Source organism: Pithys albifrons, chromosome 3, assembly GCF_047495875.1.
Source record: "Pithys albifrons albifrons isolate INPA30051 chromosome 3, PitAlb_v1, whole genome shotgun sequence".
Taxonomy (NCBI): Eukaryota; Metazoa; Chordata; class Aves; order Passeriformes; family Thamnophilidae; genus Pithys; species Pithys albifrons.
Window position 1 is genome coordinate 59,351,814 of NC_092460.1, and position 18,500 is coordinate 59,370,313.

Genomic DNA, 18,500 nt, shown 5'->3' on the forward strand with positions numbered 1-18,500 from the left:
AATTCTGTGGCCTGTTGAAAAGAGCTATAGTGGATACTGAACTGGTCTTCAAAGACCAAAGGTCTTCCCACTCACTAAGCCCTTCCCTAATTTTGGTGACTTGAATTACCTTGCTGGGATAAAGGTGCCTACCTCTTCAGAAAGCCACAAATTAGTTACCTGAAAATATAGTGTTAATGCGTCTCTCAAAACACAATTATTTAGACTAAATAATAAAATACTGTGGCCTCACATGTATAATATCTGAGAATTACATTTTTTCATATTCCTATGCACTTTTGTGGAGAGCTATCAAATTTTACCCTTCAGTATACATCACACACTATAGCAAAACATGACTAGATATTCTGAGAATGTAACCAGTTAATATGTGGAGTCATGTTTTGCTGTGGCAGAACTCAGTAGATAAAGCCTGAGTCAGTTTCCCGGATAAAGACAAGAAAAGGAAGTATTGTAACTTTTTCCTAGATGAAGCACTGCACCAGCATTGCTGAACTGAATGATTTTGGTTCTGATTACTTAAGATTTTACATCTAAATGTGAAACTGGGGCTGGAGATCCAAAGTAGGTAAGTATTTTCTATTAAAGCACATTGACCATTTTTCATTTTTTATTAATTCAACACAACTCTTATTTCCAATACTTTGGCTGTTGTCATAATAAAAAAACTTTGTAAGGGCAGAACTTAAAGCATACTTTCACATTTACCATAAAAATTCATTTGTTGTTGATCAAAGCAGTAAACACATAAAAAACAATGGACTATACTTAAATATGTCTTACAAATCACTTTGCTTACACAAGTAAACAGAATTTAGAACAGTCACACAGTTTAAGATAGTACTCTTTTTCAGATTAGATGTTGAATTCAAATAATCTAGATGGGAACAAATTGGCTTCAATATCATTAATTACCTTATGAAGAAGGTGTAACTTTATCCTTTCAGCCTCAAATTGCTCCAGATGCCGCACCCTTCCTGCATGTTCCTCTTCACTTTGTTTTTCCCGTAATTCTCTCTCAGCCTTCCCCCTTTTTCTCTTCTCATCTTCAGGCTCAAGTTCTTGTCTACATTTTACTTCTACTTCATGACGAGTAAGGCTTATGCTCATTTCAAGACCAGCTATGAATTTGTAATCAGCCAAGCAAATGTTTTATTTATTTTTCTAATAAGCATTAGGGGACATTGAAGAGTCTTACAGTATTTCACAAGGAAAGGATTCAGCCAGCAATATAGAGCCCCGAGGAAATCAGAACTACAGTGTGAGTCCTTTGAGTAAGAGATGTCTTATTATTTTGTACACTTACTAACTCTGCCACTATTATGTTTATTTTAACAATGTATACTACTGGATTAAAGATGTCTTCTGTGTATATTAGTGAGGGTTTTAAAACTCATGCACTCCAGCTCAACTCATCCAATCTGACATACAATTTTTATTAATAACTATTTAAATTGGTTTTTGGGTGGTATTTTTTATACAAATTCCTATGATGATTTTGTGATTTCGAAATGAGGTAAAAGCACAGGTGTTTATTCATGCCCAATCCATCAAGTACCAAGCCCTGCTGTATACTGTAATGTGCAACTCTTTAAAAAGAATGTTATGATACTTATGAAAACAGAAAATCAGGAAATAGTGATATGATACTAAAGATCAACTCAACCAAATGACTGATATGTTTGCTTACCTGTAAGGAAGTGGTCATCAGTGGCCAGTTTGTCACTGGTGGACTGACTATAACTAGGTGTTGTAGTGATCTGCAAGTCTTCACTTTCAATCTCAAACAGTATCTAAAACAGTTTAATATTGTTATTAAAAACAAGAAAAATATTTAAAAGCAGAACATTATAAAAATCTTTCAGAACAAGGATAAGCTTTTTTATCACATGACAAGTAAAACAATATGAAACTTGCTACTGACTGGAATCTTCACACATGGAATAAAGCAAAAACACAGTGAAAATATTGTCATCTAGAGCAATAAATATTACAATATTTCACAAAGTACCTAATATTTCTATATGCTTTTTAAAATATATTTTATATTTTTACTTGGAAAAATGAAAGTTCTGCATTTGGGATTTATTTTACTTACTGGGGAACCAAGCACTGTATTTATGCATTAATACTGTTATTCACACAGGGGAAGAACTAGTAACAGAGCAAATATTAAAGAAGTCTATTTCAAAACAATACTATGGGCACAAAGATTGCTATATTTGTTTCATTGTTCTTTACTGGCAAGTAATTTATTCCTGCTCATTTATCATCTGTTCATCACATGCCTGGGGTATATATTAATACTTGCAATCCAGCTGAAGTCACATGAAGTAATTGTGCTGTCCTAAACAATGGTCTTTTGAGAACAAAAAATCATGTTTGCAAGAGTGCTCACTAATAAAAGCCAGACAACAAATTAAAAGTGATTAAATTAAATACAGTTTTCTGTTTTTCTAAGAACTTCAGCAAGTTGTTCAGTCAAATCCTACGAAAATATAGAACTCATGTTCATAATTCTTGATTTGTCTTTAAAAGGTACAGACATTATTATGTTTAGATTTTCTATAAAATAATGGAGAATATTAGGAGCAAGATTCATAGTAGCACATCTTCCAGATAACGATAAAAAAGTAAGATTAGAGAAGCTTAAAAGTGTTATCATACTACTAGGATAATATTCTGCAAATAATTAGCAATAAAGGATTATTCAGTTTTATTAAATTTTGTTGATTTTTGTGCTAAATATCTCAAGTACTGATATAGAGAATATATTTTAAATTTTAAAGCTTATAGACATGATGTATTACAGCTGATATCCCAGTTCTAAAGAGTTGTATATACAAACTCATCCTAATACCTTGTGGACAGTCCTACAGAAAAAAAACTGACCCCATTTATAGGTGTCCATAGGAGGTCGCCAAAGCAAGTGTAAGTTGTCCACGATAAAAATTGTGTAAATAAAAAATACCTTTTCTTTATATTGTTCTGGATCTTCATTTGGTTCAAAAGCATGACAAGAAACTACTCCATAAATGTCACCTAAAGAAAAAAATACATAATTTAATTCACAAACAGAAAAATCCTCTACCAGTGCTCAGTTTTGGTCTGTACTGCTTAGCTACTCGATTTGTTTAAACTAAAATAAAGTAGCCTTTTATTTTTTTCATTCTCCTCCAGTTTTACTTAAATATATATGGGAATCATTGATCTACATTACAAGCAGAAAATATGGGCAACAGAAATACACACAACAATACTGCAAGAATACAGTGATAGCAAATATGAAAGACAATTCCACAGCATGGAACATAGCACAACATTTTCTGTGCAGAAAAATACAGTAGAAATTGCATGAAACAGGTCAAAAACTGACAAAGAACTTCAAAAAATAATGAAAAAGATTGAATTACAAAAAGGACAAAAAGGAACATTCCTCAAATATCAAAATTTACAGACAATATTGAACTTCACAAAGATTCCTGCACTAATGGAATAAACAATGCCAGCTCTCTGGCATATAAACTATGAGCTTGGCTTCAGTCATACAGCTGACAGCAACATTGTTCCCAATTACAAGGTCATTTCATTTAATGCTAAGCTTGGGCAACTCTCAAGACAGACTTTAAACATATCCTATGGGGGTCAATTGTATCAAAACTCTGAAGTTCAGGACCTACTGACTTGTGGTGTACAAACATATTAATTGTGATCCCTGCTTACCTGTAGTTTGTTCATTTTCTAAGTCTTGCAGTATAAGCTTTTCAGAATCTTGATTCCTGCTCTTAATAAAGTTTAAATAGGAGAGAATTGATTGTGGTAAGCCATCTGAAATCTAGAAAAACATGACCTTTGACATAAATTCTATATTTTCATCTCACAGGTTTGATGAGAGTTAAATACTTGACATAAAAGAATAAAGACTCATTTTGGCTTCACCTATAAAGTGTTGATGGAGATTTAATAGCAGTTGCCACCAAATTTTTTCCCAATTCCTACAGTCTTTCCTTTGTCTTACCACCCACTGAACAATTCATGATTCCAATTTTAATTACATTCTAATCAAATTTTAGTAACTTATCTTGCCTATCTTCATAAACATGTTTCAATTAACACTGTGTTTATAAGAAATTAAAGAAAAGCATAGGACAAAAATGAACAAATACCTATGATGCACAGGATCTTTTTCTTTAAAATGTTTAGACTCTTTAAAAAATAAATTAACTTAAATTTACTAATATTTAAAGTATGCATGTAAATCCAATGCTTCAACTTTCTTTACTACATAGAAACCCTCTATGCAAAGACTGTCTTTTACCGCAAAAATTTGGGAAAAGGGATTGCCTTCTCTCAGATATGCAAATCACAGTAAACACTGCAGACATTCAGTAGGTGAATGCGTAAACATCACTGATGCCTTCATCTATCTCTACATCATATCAAACATGATTTATGGCACATATAACCAACATTATCTAGCCTAATATCCTAGAAACCAATCCTTTTGCTATGAGTCTGAAGCTGAAAAGGACACAAAAAACTGATTGTATTTCAGAGGAAAATCACTCCTCAAAACAAGAAGTCATTCAAAAAGAGGTCTTGAAGCACCCATTTATATGAAATTAATACCTGGAAGTCTCACAAGGAACCTCATAAGGCAGTCTCTTGTAAGATTTAAATACAGATTTAAATGAAGAATCACTGGTTTATTCATACAGATTTAATCCACTTCCTTAGCTTAAATCAAATCTTCTGGCTTCAGAGGATTCTGAAACAATATTTCCAGGTCTCGTTTTCTCACTCAAGCAGAAAGCTGATATTCATCTCTCTTATTGCCTTGTCACCACCAGAGGTTACATTTTTCATGAAGCCATACTACTGAGACTACTACTACAGAAGAAATCCCCAGGTTAGGTATGTCAGGAGAATGTTCATTCATCAGGTAGGATTCCAATACCTTTACTACTTTGAAGCAAAAAAAGATGCAGTTTTAGCTCTTTGAATACTTACTGTCTCACTGTCACTCAAAGGTTCGTCTGATACGTCTGCATCAGGATCATCTGCTTCAAAGGAAGTGACACTGATTCTGCCTAATTCTATTTCTATTTCTTTTTCAATTCCTTCAATATCTTCTGACATTCTGCTTTCCAAAGTGTCTTATCTGTTTTCAAAGCTACACAAAGAAAATAATATCTTTCAGGACAGCATGAACCAAAATAAAGAGTCTTCATTTAACCTTAGTTTGTTCAGATGTATTTATTGAACAGCTGGCTTATAACACAAACACCTCACTTCATGCCAACGAGTAAAAAAATAAGAAAAACATTACCTAGTGATGAGAGAATCGGGCTCATACTACCCTCAAAATTTTGCAACTGTTACCCAATTTCAATATTAAAAGCCTCTCCCTCCTCTAATCCTTGTGGTCAGTATCAGTTCTATAATCCAAGGCTCACAAGGAATTTTTTCCTGCCCGAACAGTTACACAGGGAAAAAGAAGTTTTGAACAATAAATAAATACGCATTAACAATTATAAAATAAGATTTAGCATAGAGAAAGCACTCAATGAAGTTTTAATGATATGGAGAAAATGGAAAATGTAAGCCCCAGAAGTACGTGACTTGTGGATGGGATGCAGGCAGGGGAAAAGGGGTCCCTCGTCATTCCCACCTCCCTCCTTTCACAACTCGTATCCCTTTCCAATCAATGGACAGGGGGACAGGGGAGGCAGCCCAGATCCGCCCCATCTGAGGCAGCGAGCAGTTCCCCTCTGCTCCCTCGCAGGCGCCTGCGGCAGGACAGACGGCACTCAGAGAGCGGGGAAAAACTACACCTCCCAGAAAGCATCGCGGCAAAAGGCAGTCACGCCCACCGCCCCTACGGGACAGAGCCGCCCCTTAGCATGCTGGGAGCTGTAGTCTACTCGTCGGGGTACCTACTCGTCGGGGTACCTGCAGCCCTCCCCTGCCTGCTGCCTGTTTCATGTACCCGCTAACCTGTCGTCCACGAGAGCTTCTCCTGCAGCCCCCGCCTTCCCGGCCGCCTCCGCAGCCCGGCCGGCCGCCCCTCCGCCCTGAAAGCCGCAGCCGCCAACCGCGGCCGGTCCGGCGTTCCGCGCGAAGGGAGTCCCGCCGCTGTCCCGCCGCGGGAGCGTCACCACGGCAACGGGAAACAGCGGCCCGGCCGGACAGCGGGAGGAGCCAAACTGCGCCGGGAGCGGCCGTGTCGGGGGCGGTGACAGCGGCGCCTCCTCGCGGGGCACGGAAGGGCTCGCGGTGCTTTCTTGGGGTGGTTTTGTTTGTAGTAATAGAGCGGAATGTAGTGCTCACAGTAAACTGGAATAGGCAATTAATCGTGGGGAAAAAAAACCAGCAAACAAACACACGGACCAAAGACGAGTTAAAGGTGATTTAATAGTTTTATTGTGTAATAGTGCTCACAGGGATAGCATCTGAACCCAAGCCTGATGAGGAATATCAAGATGCAAAGACAGGTATAACAAAAAAATAACAGCCGAAATGAAAAGTCAGGTTTTACTTAGTAAATGTGTCTTTGGGGAGCAACGGGAAAGATCTGACTGGAATGGTGAGATCTTTCCCCTCCACTGTCTTCAGAATACACCAAATGCCTTTCTGAAAGACTGACGGATGCAAAGCACAAAATACCGAATTCAAGGGCAGCCTTTCCTTGTTCTCATCAGTGTTATGGATAAGACATTTAAATACGACAACAATGGAAACTCGTCCATTTGAGACCCAACACTTTGCAGGATAGTGTGACTGCTGAGCTTCTCCATGTGGAAGTTTTCCAGCACTGAGCTGAATGTGCACCTGATCCTTGTTTGCCACGGGTTACGCCGTGGCCATGGCGAGGGAGGACCATGGCACCCATAGAGCAAACAACTTTGCCAATAAAAGAGGTGCCTCTGGGGACCTCTTGCCTGTGTCCAGCAAGTCAGGGCAAGTCAACAGAAGAAAACTCTGTTGTAAGAATGTGGTTACATTTGACTTCAGGAAGAAGTGTATTAGACTGTGTTTTGTGAGGTAGGATGTAGATATTCAATGCTTGTAAGTATTTTCTCATGTAGAAACAATGTAATATAAAATGTAAGGTACTCTGTGTTAGTGAGGCCACACCTTGAATATGTGTTCAGTTCTGGGCCCCTCAGTTCAGGAAAGATATTGAGGGGCTGGAGCGGGTCCAGAGAAGAACAACAAGGCTGGTGAAGGGACTGGAGCATAAGTCCTATGGGGAGAGGCTGAGGGAGCTGGGGTTGTTTAGCCTGGAGAAGAGGAGGCTTAGAGGTGACCTCATCACTGTCTAGAACTACCTTAAGGGAAATTATATCCAGGTGGGGGCTGGTCTCTTCTCCCAGGCACTCAGCAATAGGAGAAGGGGACACGGGCTCAAGCTCTGCCAGGGGAAATTTAAGTTGGCTATCAGAAAAAAAATCTTTACAGAGAGAGTGATCAGGCATTGGAATGGCCTGCTCGGAGAGGTGGTGGATTCTCCATCCCTGGAGGTTTTTAAACTGAGATTGGCCGTGGCACTGAGTGCCATGATCTAGTAAATGGACTGGAATCGGACCAAGGTTTGGACTTGATGACCTTGGAGGTCTTTTCCAACCCAATTGATTCTATGATTCTGTGAAAGATAGTGTTTCTAATTTTCAGAAAACAATTTAAGATAAACTGAATTATTATTAAAATGGCTCAAAAAAAAAAGCTTTGAAACCACATTGCTATTACAGCAGAACTATTGTAGATGCCAGTTTTCAAATGAAATATGTAAGTGTTCATGTTTTTTTCAGGTTTTTTTACTAGAACAGTGCATTACACCTATTTTTTTATACATTCTGTTTTTGAAAATTGTCTTGAAATTGTATTACTCTTAAAAGTGGTAGGACTTCTTCAGGGAAAGTGAAAAGCCAGTTACCTCATACAGCCCATAAGTTTACATGGCGGGTTATTGATCTGTTGCTACTATTTTCTGTTCAGTGCATCACATGACTATTTATAAAGCATTATCTAAAGAATATAGATACTATTATAATCTGTAGGCTTAGTCATATTTTTTTCATATTGAACTGAATATATGATTATATTTTCAGCTGTTATTCAAAACTGAAAACAGAAAAATTAAAAGAAGACGTAAAACACTAATACAGAAATACTATTTAAGTGTCTTCAATGGAATTTGCTGGGTAAAAAAAAAGTTTGTTTTCTTTCTTTCATTTAGCAAATTCAAAATATTTGTCAAGATGTTTTTAATTAAAATAACAATTCTCCTTTTTTCTTTCCCAGGCTTTTTTGCTTTTTTTCTTTCCCAGGCTTTTGACATTTGGTCTGTGGCTTATATTTGACAGAAACAATTTATTCAGGGTGTTATGTGAGTATAAATAGATTTTTTTCTTTTGTTTTAAATAATTTGGTAAAGAAAAAAGGCCCATCCCTGGAAGTGTTCAAGTCTAGGCTGGATGGGACTTTGAGCAACCTGTCTAGTGGAAGCTGTCCCTGCACATGGCAGGGGACTTGAAACTAGATGATGCCTATGTCCCTTCCAACCCAGCCCATTTTATTATCTGATTGTATGTAATCAACAGAAATCGTAATAGATTTTCATTTTCAGAAGGTGTCAGTATTTGATTGAACTGCATAGTTTTAGAGGTATTTTTCTGTTGAGTATATTTTCCATCATCAGAAAATATGATTATCAAAATAGGAGAAAACATATGTCACTATGTTTACAATTTATGTATTATTGTAATTTATGCAATTTAATTATTTCTCCTGGTGTAAAGCTTATAGATGAATCACTGAAAAATAAATTAACTCTATTGATCTTTTCTTTATATAATTTACTAGACTGCATTTCGCCTGCATTTGGCAAGATTTTAGATCCTTTAAGTGAATATTTGGGTGTAATGAATAAAAGTTTAAGAGCTTGGAACTTTCCATATGGACATTCCTTTTTGCAGGGTATCTGTCATTTTTTTTCACAGAAAAGTAAATTTTGAGTCGCGTATCAACAGCTGTGCTGTTAAAGACTTGAGTGCCTTGGCAATGTTAAGAAATATCAGTTCCAAACTGATGGGATCTCATCCAATGCTGAGACAAAGCCTTTGAGCTGGAAGTAATGAAAACCCCTGCTACTTTCCATATCCATGCAAAAATTGTTGAAGTGGAAAGAAGAAAGTTGTCAGTCACAAAGAGGAAGGATAGCACTGAATCTGAGGCTAGCTTTAGTGGCAACTATATCTATGTCTTCATAAGATTTGCACGTGATAAGAATGTTTGGCAAACAGAAAAAATCTGTAAATTTCTAATTGTTATCTGATTTCACTGAGTGGTTGACATTGTTCAATTGAGAATGCTCTGTTTACATCTTGTATGTTGTTACCGTCATCTGAATTTATGTAAATATAAGATTTAATTATTTTTCTGGAATACGTATTTGAAGTAAAAGTCTCAGAAAAAGAAAAAGAGAAAAGCAAAAGAAGTAATAGTACAAATGCACTGTGTTACGGTTTCTTCAGGGCAGAACCTGCTAACAATGTATATTTCTTGTATGTTACTTGGCATTGGATCCCTTGTTACTTTTACGTTAGCCGTGAGATTCCTTGGAAGTGTTGTGGAAATCAAAGGTCTACTAGTTACAGTAAGTGTAAATCAGTCTTCAACATTCTTTTAAAATGAAAGGAAATCTTGTGTACATGAAAAATGTGATCCTGTCTTGATGTGTGATCCTGTGTTGATGTCATTTCCACACAGAGTGCTTAAAAATTTACTAATAGAAAGAAATATTTGTATAAAGTCCTGGTTCAAATGAAATCTCAGTAAAACTGAAGATCTTTCCATATCACTGCATGAACGTTTTCAACGGCAAAACACTTGCAGTTTGATGCAGTCAAGATTTTAACCACTGTATTTATTGTTACATGTTTTAAAATTAATTTAATGTTGAAATTATACAGATTATCTATGTCTCAGTATATGCTCACATGCTTAGTATGTGCTGAAGAAACAAAGAAATGCCTGCTCCAGAAAACTGCAGCTTGAAGGTACAGGTAGCTACAGCGTGGCTACAATACTGAAACAGCAAAGTGTGATTAAAAAGCTGTTACCTATATAACCTATGTACCCACCTGGAAACTCCGTATTTATATACAATTCCTGCTTTTTAAGGGAAGAACATTTTGATTTCTGAAAAATTGCACTGTAACTAAACATTTTTATGATCACTTCTATTACAATTTTTTTCTCTGTCTTTTGTTTATTGCCATCCCTTTTGAGCGATCTCTTTTAGACTGTGAAGGCTGAAGCAGTGAATTGTGCTATTGATTCATTTGTTAAGCACTACAATATTAATTTGTACATCAAAGAGAGGAGCCCAAGTGCAATAACCAGGAGCCTTATTCCTTCTTCCTTCCTGCTACTGCCTAGGCATGTAGTGTTTACCTTACAGTTTATAGACGATGGAAGAAAAAGAAGTGTCTCATTTCCAACTTTCATAAAGGCATTTAGTATCGCAGTATCTAGATACCATAGATGAAAATTTGTTTTCACTGAAAATGAACAAAATCAAACTTTTTTTTTAATTTTATTTTCTGTCTTATAGCTCAAAGGAGTCCTTAAATAGGCATGAGACTTAGGTACCATCATAATTCAAAAGGAAATAAAGAAGTAAGAATTTTCTTCAGTGAAGCACAGCTGCTTACTTTTGTTCTTCACTTCCAAGAAAGTTATGGCTGTGTCTTTAAGCCCAACATACTTTTCTTGGAATCACTCTAAGTAATAGTCATGATGGATTATACCTGAGCTTCTGGAACTTTTTATTGTATTGTTCACTTGTTCAAATAATGTTTATACATAACTTGGGGCTTTCTTTTCAGTATATGGGTTTTCAAGTCCTGGTGTTTGTTACCCAGATGGCAATATTGGTGGTGATAATTATGAAGAAAGAAGAGGTACGTACATAAATTATGTGAGACTGTTGATCATTTCAAAATGTTTCTTTCAATTAATTAAAAGATCTAATAATCACTTCTCAGTGTATGCTTTATTACCATTTGATTGAAGTTGAGTATTCTACACGTTCATCAGGAATAGCAGAATACATGGAAAACTGAATTTGAATAATTCAGCATGGTTCAATACAGTAAATACACATGTAAATATATTTCCAATTTCTCCACTACAAAAAACCATACCCTTCCTATTCAGGAATGTGGAATCAGCAGTGGAAGGGACAGTTTTATTTCTTATTGAGGAATGTCCCAGGAAGTATCTTTTTCCTGGATATCAGCAGGGGTGGAAGAAAGTATTAGATGTTGAGCTGTGTCTGCTAGCAGGTGATAGCAGTAGTCCCCTGTGCAATTGATAGTAGAACTTATTGGTGTCATGGCATGCAAAGTATAGTAATGAACTATTAACTTTATTGTTTGAACCTGTGTTTTAGGTACAAGCAGACATCTAATCCAGGGAACACGTATTTCTGGTTTTAAGAACAGGAAGCAACAAAAATACCAACATAGAAGTTGTCACTAGTAACCGTTCCACTTTAAAGCTTTATATAGTGATTTATTTTTCTACATATAGCAACTCCAATAGCTTGAGCAGTCCTGACAGTGTTTTAAGGAAGGTAATCTGTACTGACTCCACACTGGTCTGACTACTTCTCTGTTCCATAATTTCAAAATCTACAGTTTGAGAAAAACTCCAGTGTTCTCATAAGGTTCATGCAGTTCTCCAAAGTCTGCTGCTATTCAGGCAGAGTACAGCAAAAATAAATTAGTTTTACTCATTCAAAGTGTATCTGTATCATCAAGATTTCTTTATTAAATGTTGATTTATAATGATGGAGTTGTCTCTTTTATATGATGGTTTTACATACTGAAATACTTGAACTGTCAGGAATGATGCATTCTAGAGTCAGCTATTTGTGTTAGGAAGATGGATTGAAAGTTTGCAGTTAAATTTACTTTGTATCAACTGTAATTGCACTTCATCTCAACCTTAATTAAGTGTTACTGAACTGTAATAAGTGATGGTTACATCATCATTCACTTTGCAAGCCTTGAAGTTTTGTTTTTAGTATGGCTGTAGCAAGGGAAATGAGTTGGAGAAGCCTGATTTTTTTTTCTTGTTTTATAATCAAACCTTTCAGTGGCCTAGGAGTTCTCCTGAGAGTGTATTCTGCATGTATTCTAGACTCTCTATAATTGCATTCTTTGTGACCAGCTTGTCCACTTCAATACACTTCAATTACTGTTGAAAGTGTATTGCAACAGTCTCAGCAAAGATGCCTAATCTAGGACCAACACTAGCACAAAGCAATACATGTCCTGGCCAGATTGTATGGTGCTCAGTATCACATTAGATCTAGAATCAATTTTTGTTTTATGCTTACCACTACATGTCACTGTGCTTATTAAAAGTAAGTATGTGAAGTAGGATTTAGTATTTCAGGACAGATCAGATGCAACTAAACTGTTTCTTGGCTCTTCTTGCTCTGTTTGGGCTAATCACCTTGTCTGCCTTTGCTGTGTATGTGATTCGGGCTGCTTTGTTTATCTTTCCCTTTTGGGTCCAACTTTTCCATTAATGCAATGGCTAGGACATGTCTTAGATCATACTTGGCCTGTTGATGGCAAATGCTGCTGCGTGAAGTAAACCTTGAAGAAGTCTGAATATCAATTAAAGATCAAGGATTGTACTGTCCATCCACATTCTTACCAATATGCATATATCAAATGTTATATATATTTTTAACAGGTCCCCAATTAGTGGAACAACAGAATTGATGAATTTGTTTCTGAATATGGGAATGAGAGTCTGGATGAGCAGGAACATGTGTGGAACATTTTCAATGCTATGCAGTGCAATGCAAGGAAAAAAATATCACCTCCAAAAATACAGCATTGACCAGAAATGTGTATACCAATGAGAAGTTAGTTTAAAAAACGTTTTAATTAGGTAAATCATTATTTTCCAAAATGTGCTCTTACTATCTGATGCAGGTTGGCAGATTGCTTGCTATTATGTTGGTTACAATGGAAGAGGTTATGCTTTTAAAGAACTTGACAATTTGTATAGGAGATGACAGTTCTGGTCATTGAAGTTTCCTGCAGCAGAGAAAACTGATGGGTGTCCTAGCGTTTCTTCTGGTGCTGGATACCAAAAAGCTGCCTAGGTCTCAAGACTGATGAGAACCATGGACAAGCAGAGATGCTATGAGGTCAAAGTAGAGCTCCTACTGTGAGAGCATTTGAATAGGTATTGCACTGAGACCCTCTCAGAAATAATGCTTAAAGTCTAAAATGAGCTGGCAAATCAGCACTTTCAATACACATAGTTAATTATTCATCACAGTATTTTTTCTGGCCTGGCAGCAGGTAGTTTGTTTCCTTTTTTAGAAAAGTCCTTTAACGCTTTTGGATGGTATCAATTATTTTGGGCGTTGTTAACAAGATTTTTGACCAGTGCTCTGTTATCCACGTTTGAAATTCTGTATTATGAGCTTTTAATTACAAACACTACAGCTCAACATTTTAATATGGTTTAATATGCTTCTAGAGATCAGCTGTAGGCCTTTAATATGACTTCTTGCAGAGATGAGTTGCATATTTTAATGACTGTTGAAGATAATTTATTATTCCAGATAACTCACAAGGCATATATGTCTAGTCTCAAGATTACAAATGCATTTGTAATGTATTTTTAAAATGTGTTCTTTGAAAATGCATTCATTGTATTCATGGTTTTTCAAGTGATTAATGGTGACCCCATTGTGTCAATGGTGCAGCTAGACTATGTGCTAGTGTACTTGACCAGTTTTATTGAACTGTTTTAGGAACACAGACTTCAGCAAAGCTACCTACTCACTACCTACACAGGTGGGCATATGTAAATTGTGTCAGATCTCAAAGTCCTGAGATATTTTGCTGCTGAAATCTTTGGCATATATGATGAGAGGAAAAAAAAAAAAGAAAAGCCTAAGATCATCAATAGTATTAAAGAAGAACTGCACTTTTTATATTCTCAGTGATATTTAATGTACTGCTTAAAGCTTGTGACTATTTTAACTGAACTCGTAGAGTTATTAAAATGGAATATTTATACAGAGAAAGGACATCTTTGACTAAGTTATCTAATTTTCAAAATTTAGCAGCATTGTATCTTGGATTGACTATGAAATATGAAAATGAGATAGATGATTTTTTTTTAGCATCTCAGCTAAAATATAGAAGACTTTTCGTCCCACAGAACAATTCAAATATTTCTGAAGTTTCATCCTCATTCACAATAAAAATCTCCTGGAATTTTCTACATGAAAAAAATCCATTCTCCAAGCTGTTTGATACTTTAATTTGGTTTTGTGTTACTGGTATTGAAATAGATTATTGGGAAGAACTAGCTGATTTGTGCTTCACTTTTGAGCTATGTGTTCACAAGAGATCAATTCTCGCTAAAACATGAATTTGAATAGGGGGACTTACCAAAGATCTCCCTCTAAGAGGGGCGAATTTTTGCAAATATGGTCTTAAAAGGGACAAAAGAATAAATAAGCATTTTCAAAATCTGGTCCTTATTGAAGTTTCTAGATCTGAGTAAAACAGTGTCTGTGTTTTTATTTTTATTATATTCTTTATAAAATTTGTCCCTATTTACTGCATTAATTATGAAACCACATTCATTGTGCTTTTCCCAATAATATACGGTTATATTTATTCTTTTAGTTGTATTCCACAGTGAGTACTTTCTTAGTCTAGCTTACTGAGTGCACACAATTTTCTGAAATTACTTTTTAAGGCCAAGAGTTACAGTCAAAATGTTTTACTTTATTCTGGATTTGCAATTTTTTTTCCTATTTAGATGTGTTACAGAATAATTTAGAGTCCAAAAGAAAGTCCATAGAATCCTGGAATGACCTGGACTGGAAGGGACGTTCAACATCATCTAGTTCCAACCCTCCTGCCGTAGGCAGGGACACCTTCCACTGGATCAGGTTGCTCAGAGCTCCACCCAACATGGCCTTGAATGTTTCCCGGAGAGAGACACCCACAAGTTCTTTGGACAACCTTTTCCAGGGCCTCACTACCCTCACAGTACAGATTTTTTTTCTAATATCTAACCTAAACCTAGTTTGAAGTCATTCCTCCTTGTCCTACCACTACATGCTCTTGTAAAAACTCTCTCCAGCTTTCCCATACTCTCCCTTCAGGTACTGGAAGGCTGCGATTAGACCACCCTGAAGCCTTTTCTTTTCCAGATTGAACAGTTGCAGTTCTCTCAGCCTTTCCTCATAGGAGAGGTGCTCCATCCCTCTAATCATCTTGATGGCCCTCCTCTGGGCTAACTCTAACAGGTCCTTGTCCTTCCTATGCTGGGGAATCCAGAGCTGAGTGCAGTGTTCCAGATGCAGGATGGATGCTGGATGCAGGATCTCGGAGCTGGATGCAGTTCCTTTCCAAAGTATACTTTAAAATCATGTTGTTCTTGTCTGTAATATGCAGTGCATGCCACGGAAAATGATACATTCACAAGGGTGAATCATCTCCTGCTGAGACATTTATGTATTTAATAGAGAGGGAAAATATCCAACTAATTTAATCAACTAAATAACAGCTAACATTCATTTGGGTGGAAATTTCTGTGTGCAACAGTCTTTATATGTGTTCGAGTTACAGGATTTAAATTTCTATTCTAGACTGAATGCTGTGGAAGATACAACACCACACAGTGGGAAAGGAATGAAAACAAGAAAAAATAGCACTCAGATCCCATATTCATGCACAAAATCCAGTCTGAAGAAATGGTTTTGTGATGTCCCAAGGAATTCAGCATAGAATATGGTAAGATATAAAAAATTTGTCTTGAAGAATGAAACTTTTGCTACTAAATAAACTGGAAAAAAATGTATAAAATATGTTTTCCATCAAGATGTGGCTTGCGAATGCCAAAGTTTTCATAATATTCATTGGTTTGTGTCTGTTCATGCTGAAGCCTTGGTTTTTACTTGTTAACTGTCAGTCATGTAGGCAGTTCTAAATCAAGGATATTTCAATAAAACAGAAGTTGTGCCTGATATCATGTGGAAGTTGGAAGTGGTTTAAGAATTAGCAAGCATGGTGGCATTCATAAATCCATGCTGTGCAAATGAATGATGACAATGTAAAGTGACAGTATATAAAAAGTGTACAGTACATTTTCCACTTGTAATTACTATTCAATATTGACAGAATGTGAGGAATATCTCCACCTGTTTGCATTATCTGTTTCCAGATCATCTCCAATACTTTAGAGGATAAAAGGAATGAGCAAGACACTGAAATATGAGATGTGTTTTCCAACACAACTTCATGTTAGCATTTATGTGTCTTGATGTCAAGGGACCAGTTTGCATAGAACCATCAGATATCACCACCTGAGCTAAAATAGTACATATTGTCCTCTTCTATGAATGCTGCAGTGTTAATAGAACTATCCAACGAGGACAATATACAGTGGTCAAAGTTTTTTCTTAACAGTTCAGAACAGTAAATAGTAGGAAGGATGTTGTCCAGTGACATCTGCTATTCTCTTCTTTTGCTCATCAGTTTGGAATTTCTCCCTGTTTCTCCAAACTCTTGTAATTATTAAAAGATCATTTCAAAAGATAGAAAACATTTACTATATGCTTTTATATTTATTTATATGTATTATATTTATAGCTATTTTAATCTACAAATTAACTTTTTAAAAATATAATAAGCATAGATTTTATCATAGAAAATATGCACATCCATTTCAGGATGAGACTCAATGGAAACTTTAAAATATTTTTTGAGCATTTACTTGTAAGGTAATCTCTTAGTTAAACTCACACAAAAGCAAATTCCTTTTTGATTAAGTGAGAAGCTCTGGAACGTTTCCATGCAAAATATCAATTTTCCTCAAGAACAATCTGTTTAGTTTAGATAATTAAAAATATTCTATAGCTAATGCTCCACAGTACACATTACTGTTATATTTGCTTTCTGGCAAATAAATATCAGAATCCATCATACCATGCAGAAAGTTCTATTCTATGTATTTTATATGTTCTTATAAAGATGCAATATGATTTCCAAAGTTGACATGCTTTTTCTTGATATCTGTTCATCTGTACTTGCCTAGGGATGTCAAGAATATTTAAATACATGGTTTGAAAACAATGTTCTTAATAGCACATACTATCAGCCTACTAATTATACAAGTGAGAGTTCTTTTAAGTGAAAAAAAAAAATCCACACAATACTGATATCCTGCTGGTAGAAAAATGAATTCAATGCCATTTGGCTTTGTCATGCTCTCCAGAAGTTTGTAAAGCTTTCCATCAATTTTAATTAGAAGTAAGATCAAGCACTGTTTACCAACAAGCTCCCAAATATTCAAGCACCATCACAGATGATGGTGTCCAATGTTTGTAGGATGACATGTTTGACCAGACTTGTGAAAGCAAATAGCATTGCAAGGACAGGAAGTGTTAAGGAGAATGTAAACTCTGGAGAAAAGGACATCTTTTGTCCTCTATTTGTGCAGAACCTACTCCATGAGTATGTGAAATTAAACAATAAAAATTGATGAAACTTCAACTCCCACATACCTGTGAAAAAATTTTATTGGGTAGGAAGAAATAAAGCTTTCAATATCAAAACAAAATCTTATGAATAATGGTAAAAAGAATTGATTCTTCACTCCACAGGCATGCTGAAGGTTCAGTAACATCACATAGACAGAAAAATTTTTGGTAATATCTAAAAATTGTGAAGTTGAATATGAAATCAGTGCATTTTTACTCAGAAAATTAAAAGTGTGACCTATTTAACCTCTTCCACATATAGTACCTTGCCATAGATGTACATAATAAAAGCATTCTGACTATGGAGTGAGCCAATTCAATAATGAAAAAGAGCACAGCACAGAACATGACTGTCTCATGATCCCCAGTGTACTATCACTGGCACATTCTTTTCAGAGGGGAAAGAACTTATATCCCTGTTCAAGAGCTAAGACCAAGAATTATAAAATCATTTCTTTTGAAAAAGACCTTTAAGATCATTGAATCCAACCATATTTGGATTTGTAGAGTACTGAAACTCTTGACAATTAACTGAGTGTCATGTGCCACTTAAAATAGATTTCAAGACACTTCCATGGATGTGGGCCCAAGTGACTTGCTGGAGGTCACACAGCAAGTCTGCTTGTGTCTTCAGACACATGGCCTCATCATTCTCCTTTATATCCTCTGCATTGTCATGTGGGGGTGACTGTGAGTGCATCCCTTACGGAAAGCTGTTTGGAGTGCACCTTAAAGAGAGGAGAGCTAGCTGGAGTGTGTGTGTGACCCTGTGACCAATGAGAGGCTTTGGTGTATGTGAGGTGAATTGGTTAACAAATAATGTCATGGCATTATGGTTAACCATAATGTCATGGATGTGAGAGGATATAAAAGGTGTGGATGCTACTGAATGAGACCA

At 36.1% G+C, this 18,500-nt stretch overlaps 2 protein-coding genes across 4 annotated transcripts in view; one reads left to right on the plus strand and one right to left on the minus strand.

Annotated features, from left to right (window-relative positions):
- Nucleotides 1-6,201, minus strand: part of LRRIQ1 (leucine rich repeats and IQ motif containing 1) — a 104,845-nt gene extending 98,644 nt beyond the window's left edge. For 2 of the 3 annotated variants that reach the window (XR_011697263.1, XM_071549947.1), the window contains exons 1-6: nucleotides 5,998-6,201; nucleotides 5,011-5,173; nucleotides 3,724-3,835; nucleotides 2,972-3,042; nucleotides 1,691-1,793; nucleotides 916-1,121 (exon numbers count right to left, since the gene is read on the minus strand). Coding sequence is in view for 2 of the 3 variants with exons in the window: in XM_071549947.1 (XP_071406048.1) it covers nucleotides 916-1,121; nucleotides 1,691-1,793; nucleotides 2,972-3,042; nucleotides 3,724-3,835; nucleotides 5,011-5,139 (621 nt within the window). In the remaining variant the exon portion in view is untranslated. The remainder of the gene's footprint in view (nucleotides 1-915; nucleotides 1,122-1,690; nucleotides 1,794-2,971; nucleotides 3,043-3,723; nucleotides 3,836-5,010; nucleotides 5,174-5,997) is intronic. The other variant, XM_071549946.1, reaches the window with a different exon arrangement.
- Nucleotides 5,984-17,256, plus strand: TSPAN19 (tetraspanin 19). Its single transcript, XM_071550084.1, is given in 9 exon segments — nucleotides 5,984-6,406; nucleotides 8,112-8,204; nucleotides 8,305-8,387; nucleotides 9,526-9,658; nucleotides 10,893-10,967; nucleotides 12,775-12,885; nucleotides 15,710-15,760; nucleotides 15,762-15,854; nucleotides 17,158-17,256. Coding segments are annotated over 9 exon segments (1,161 nt in total).
- Nucleotides 17,257-18,500: the final 1,244 nt, after the last annotated feature.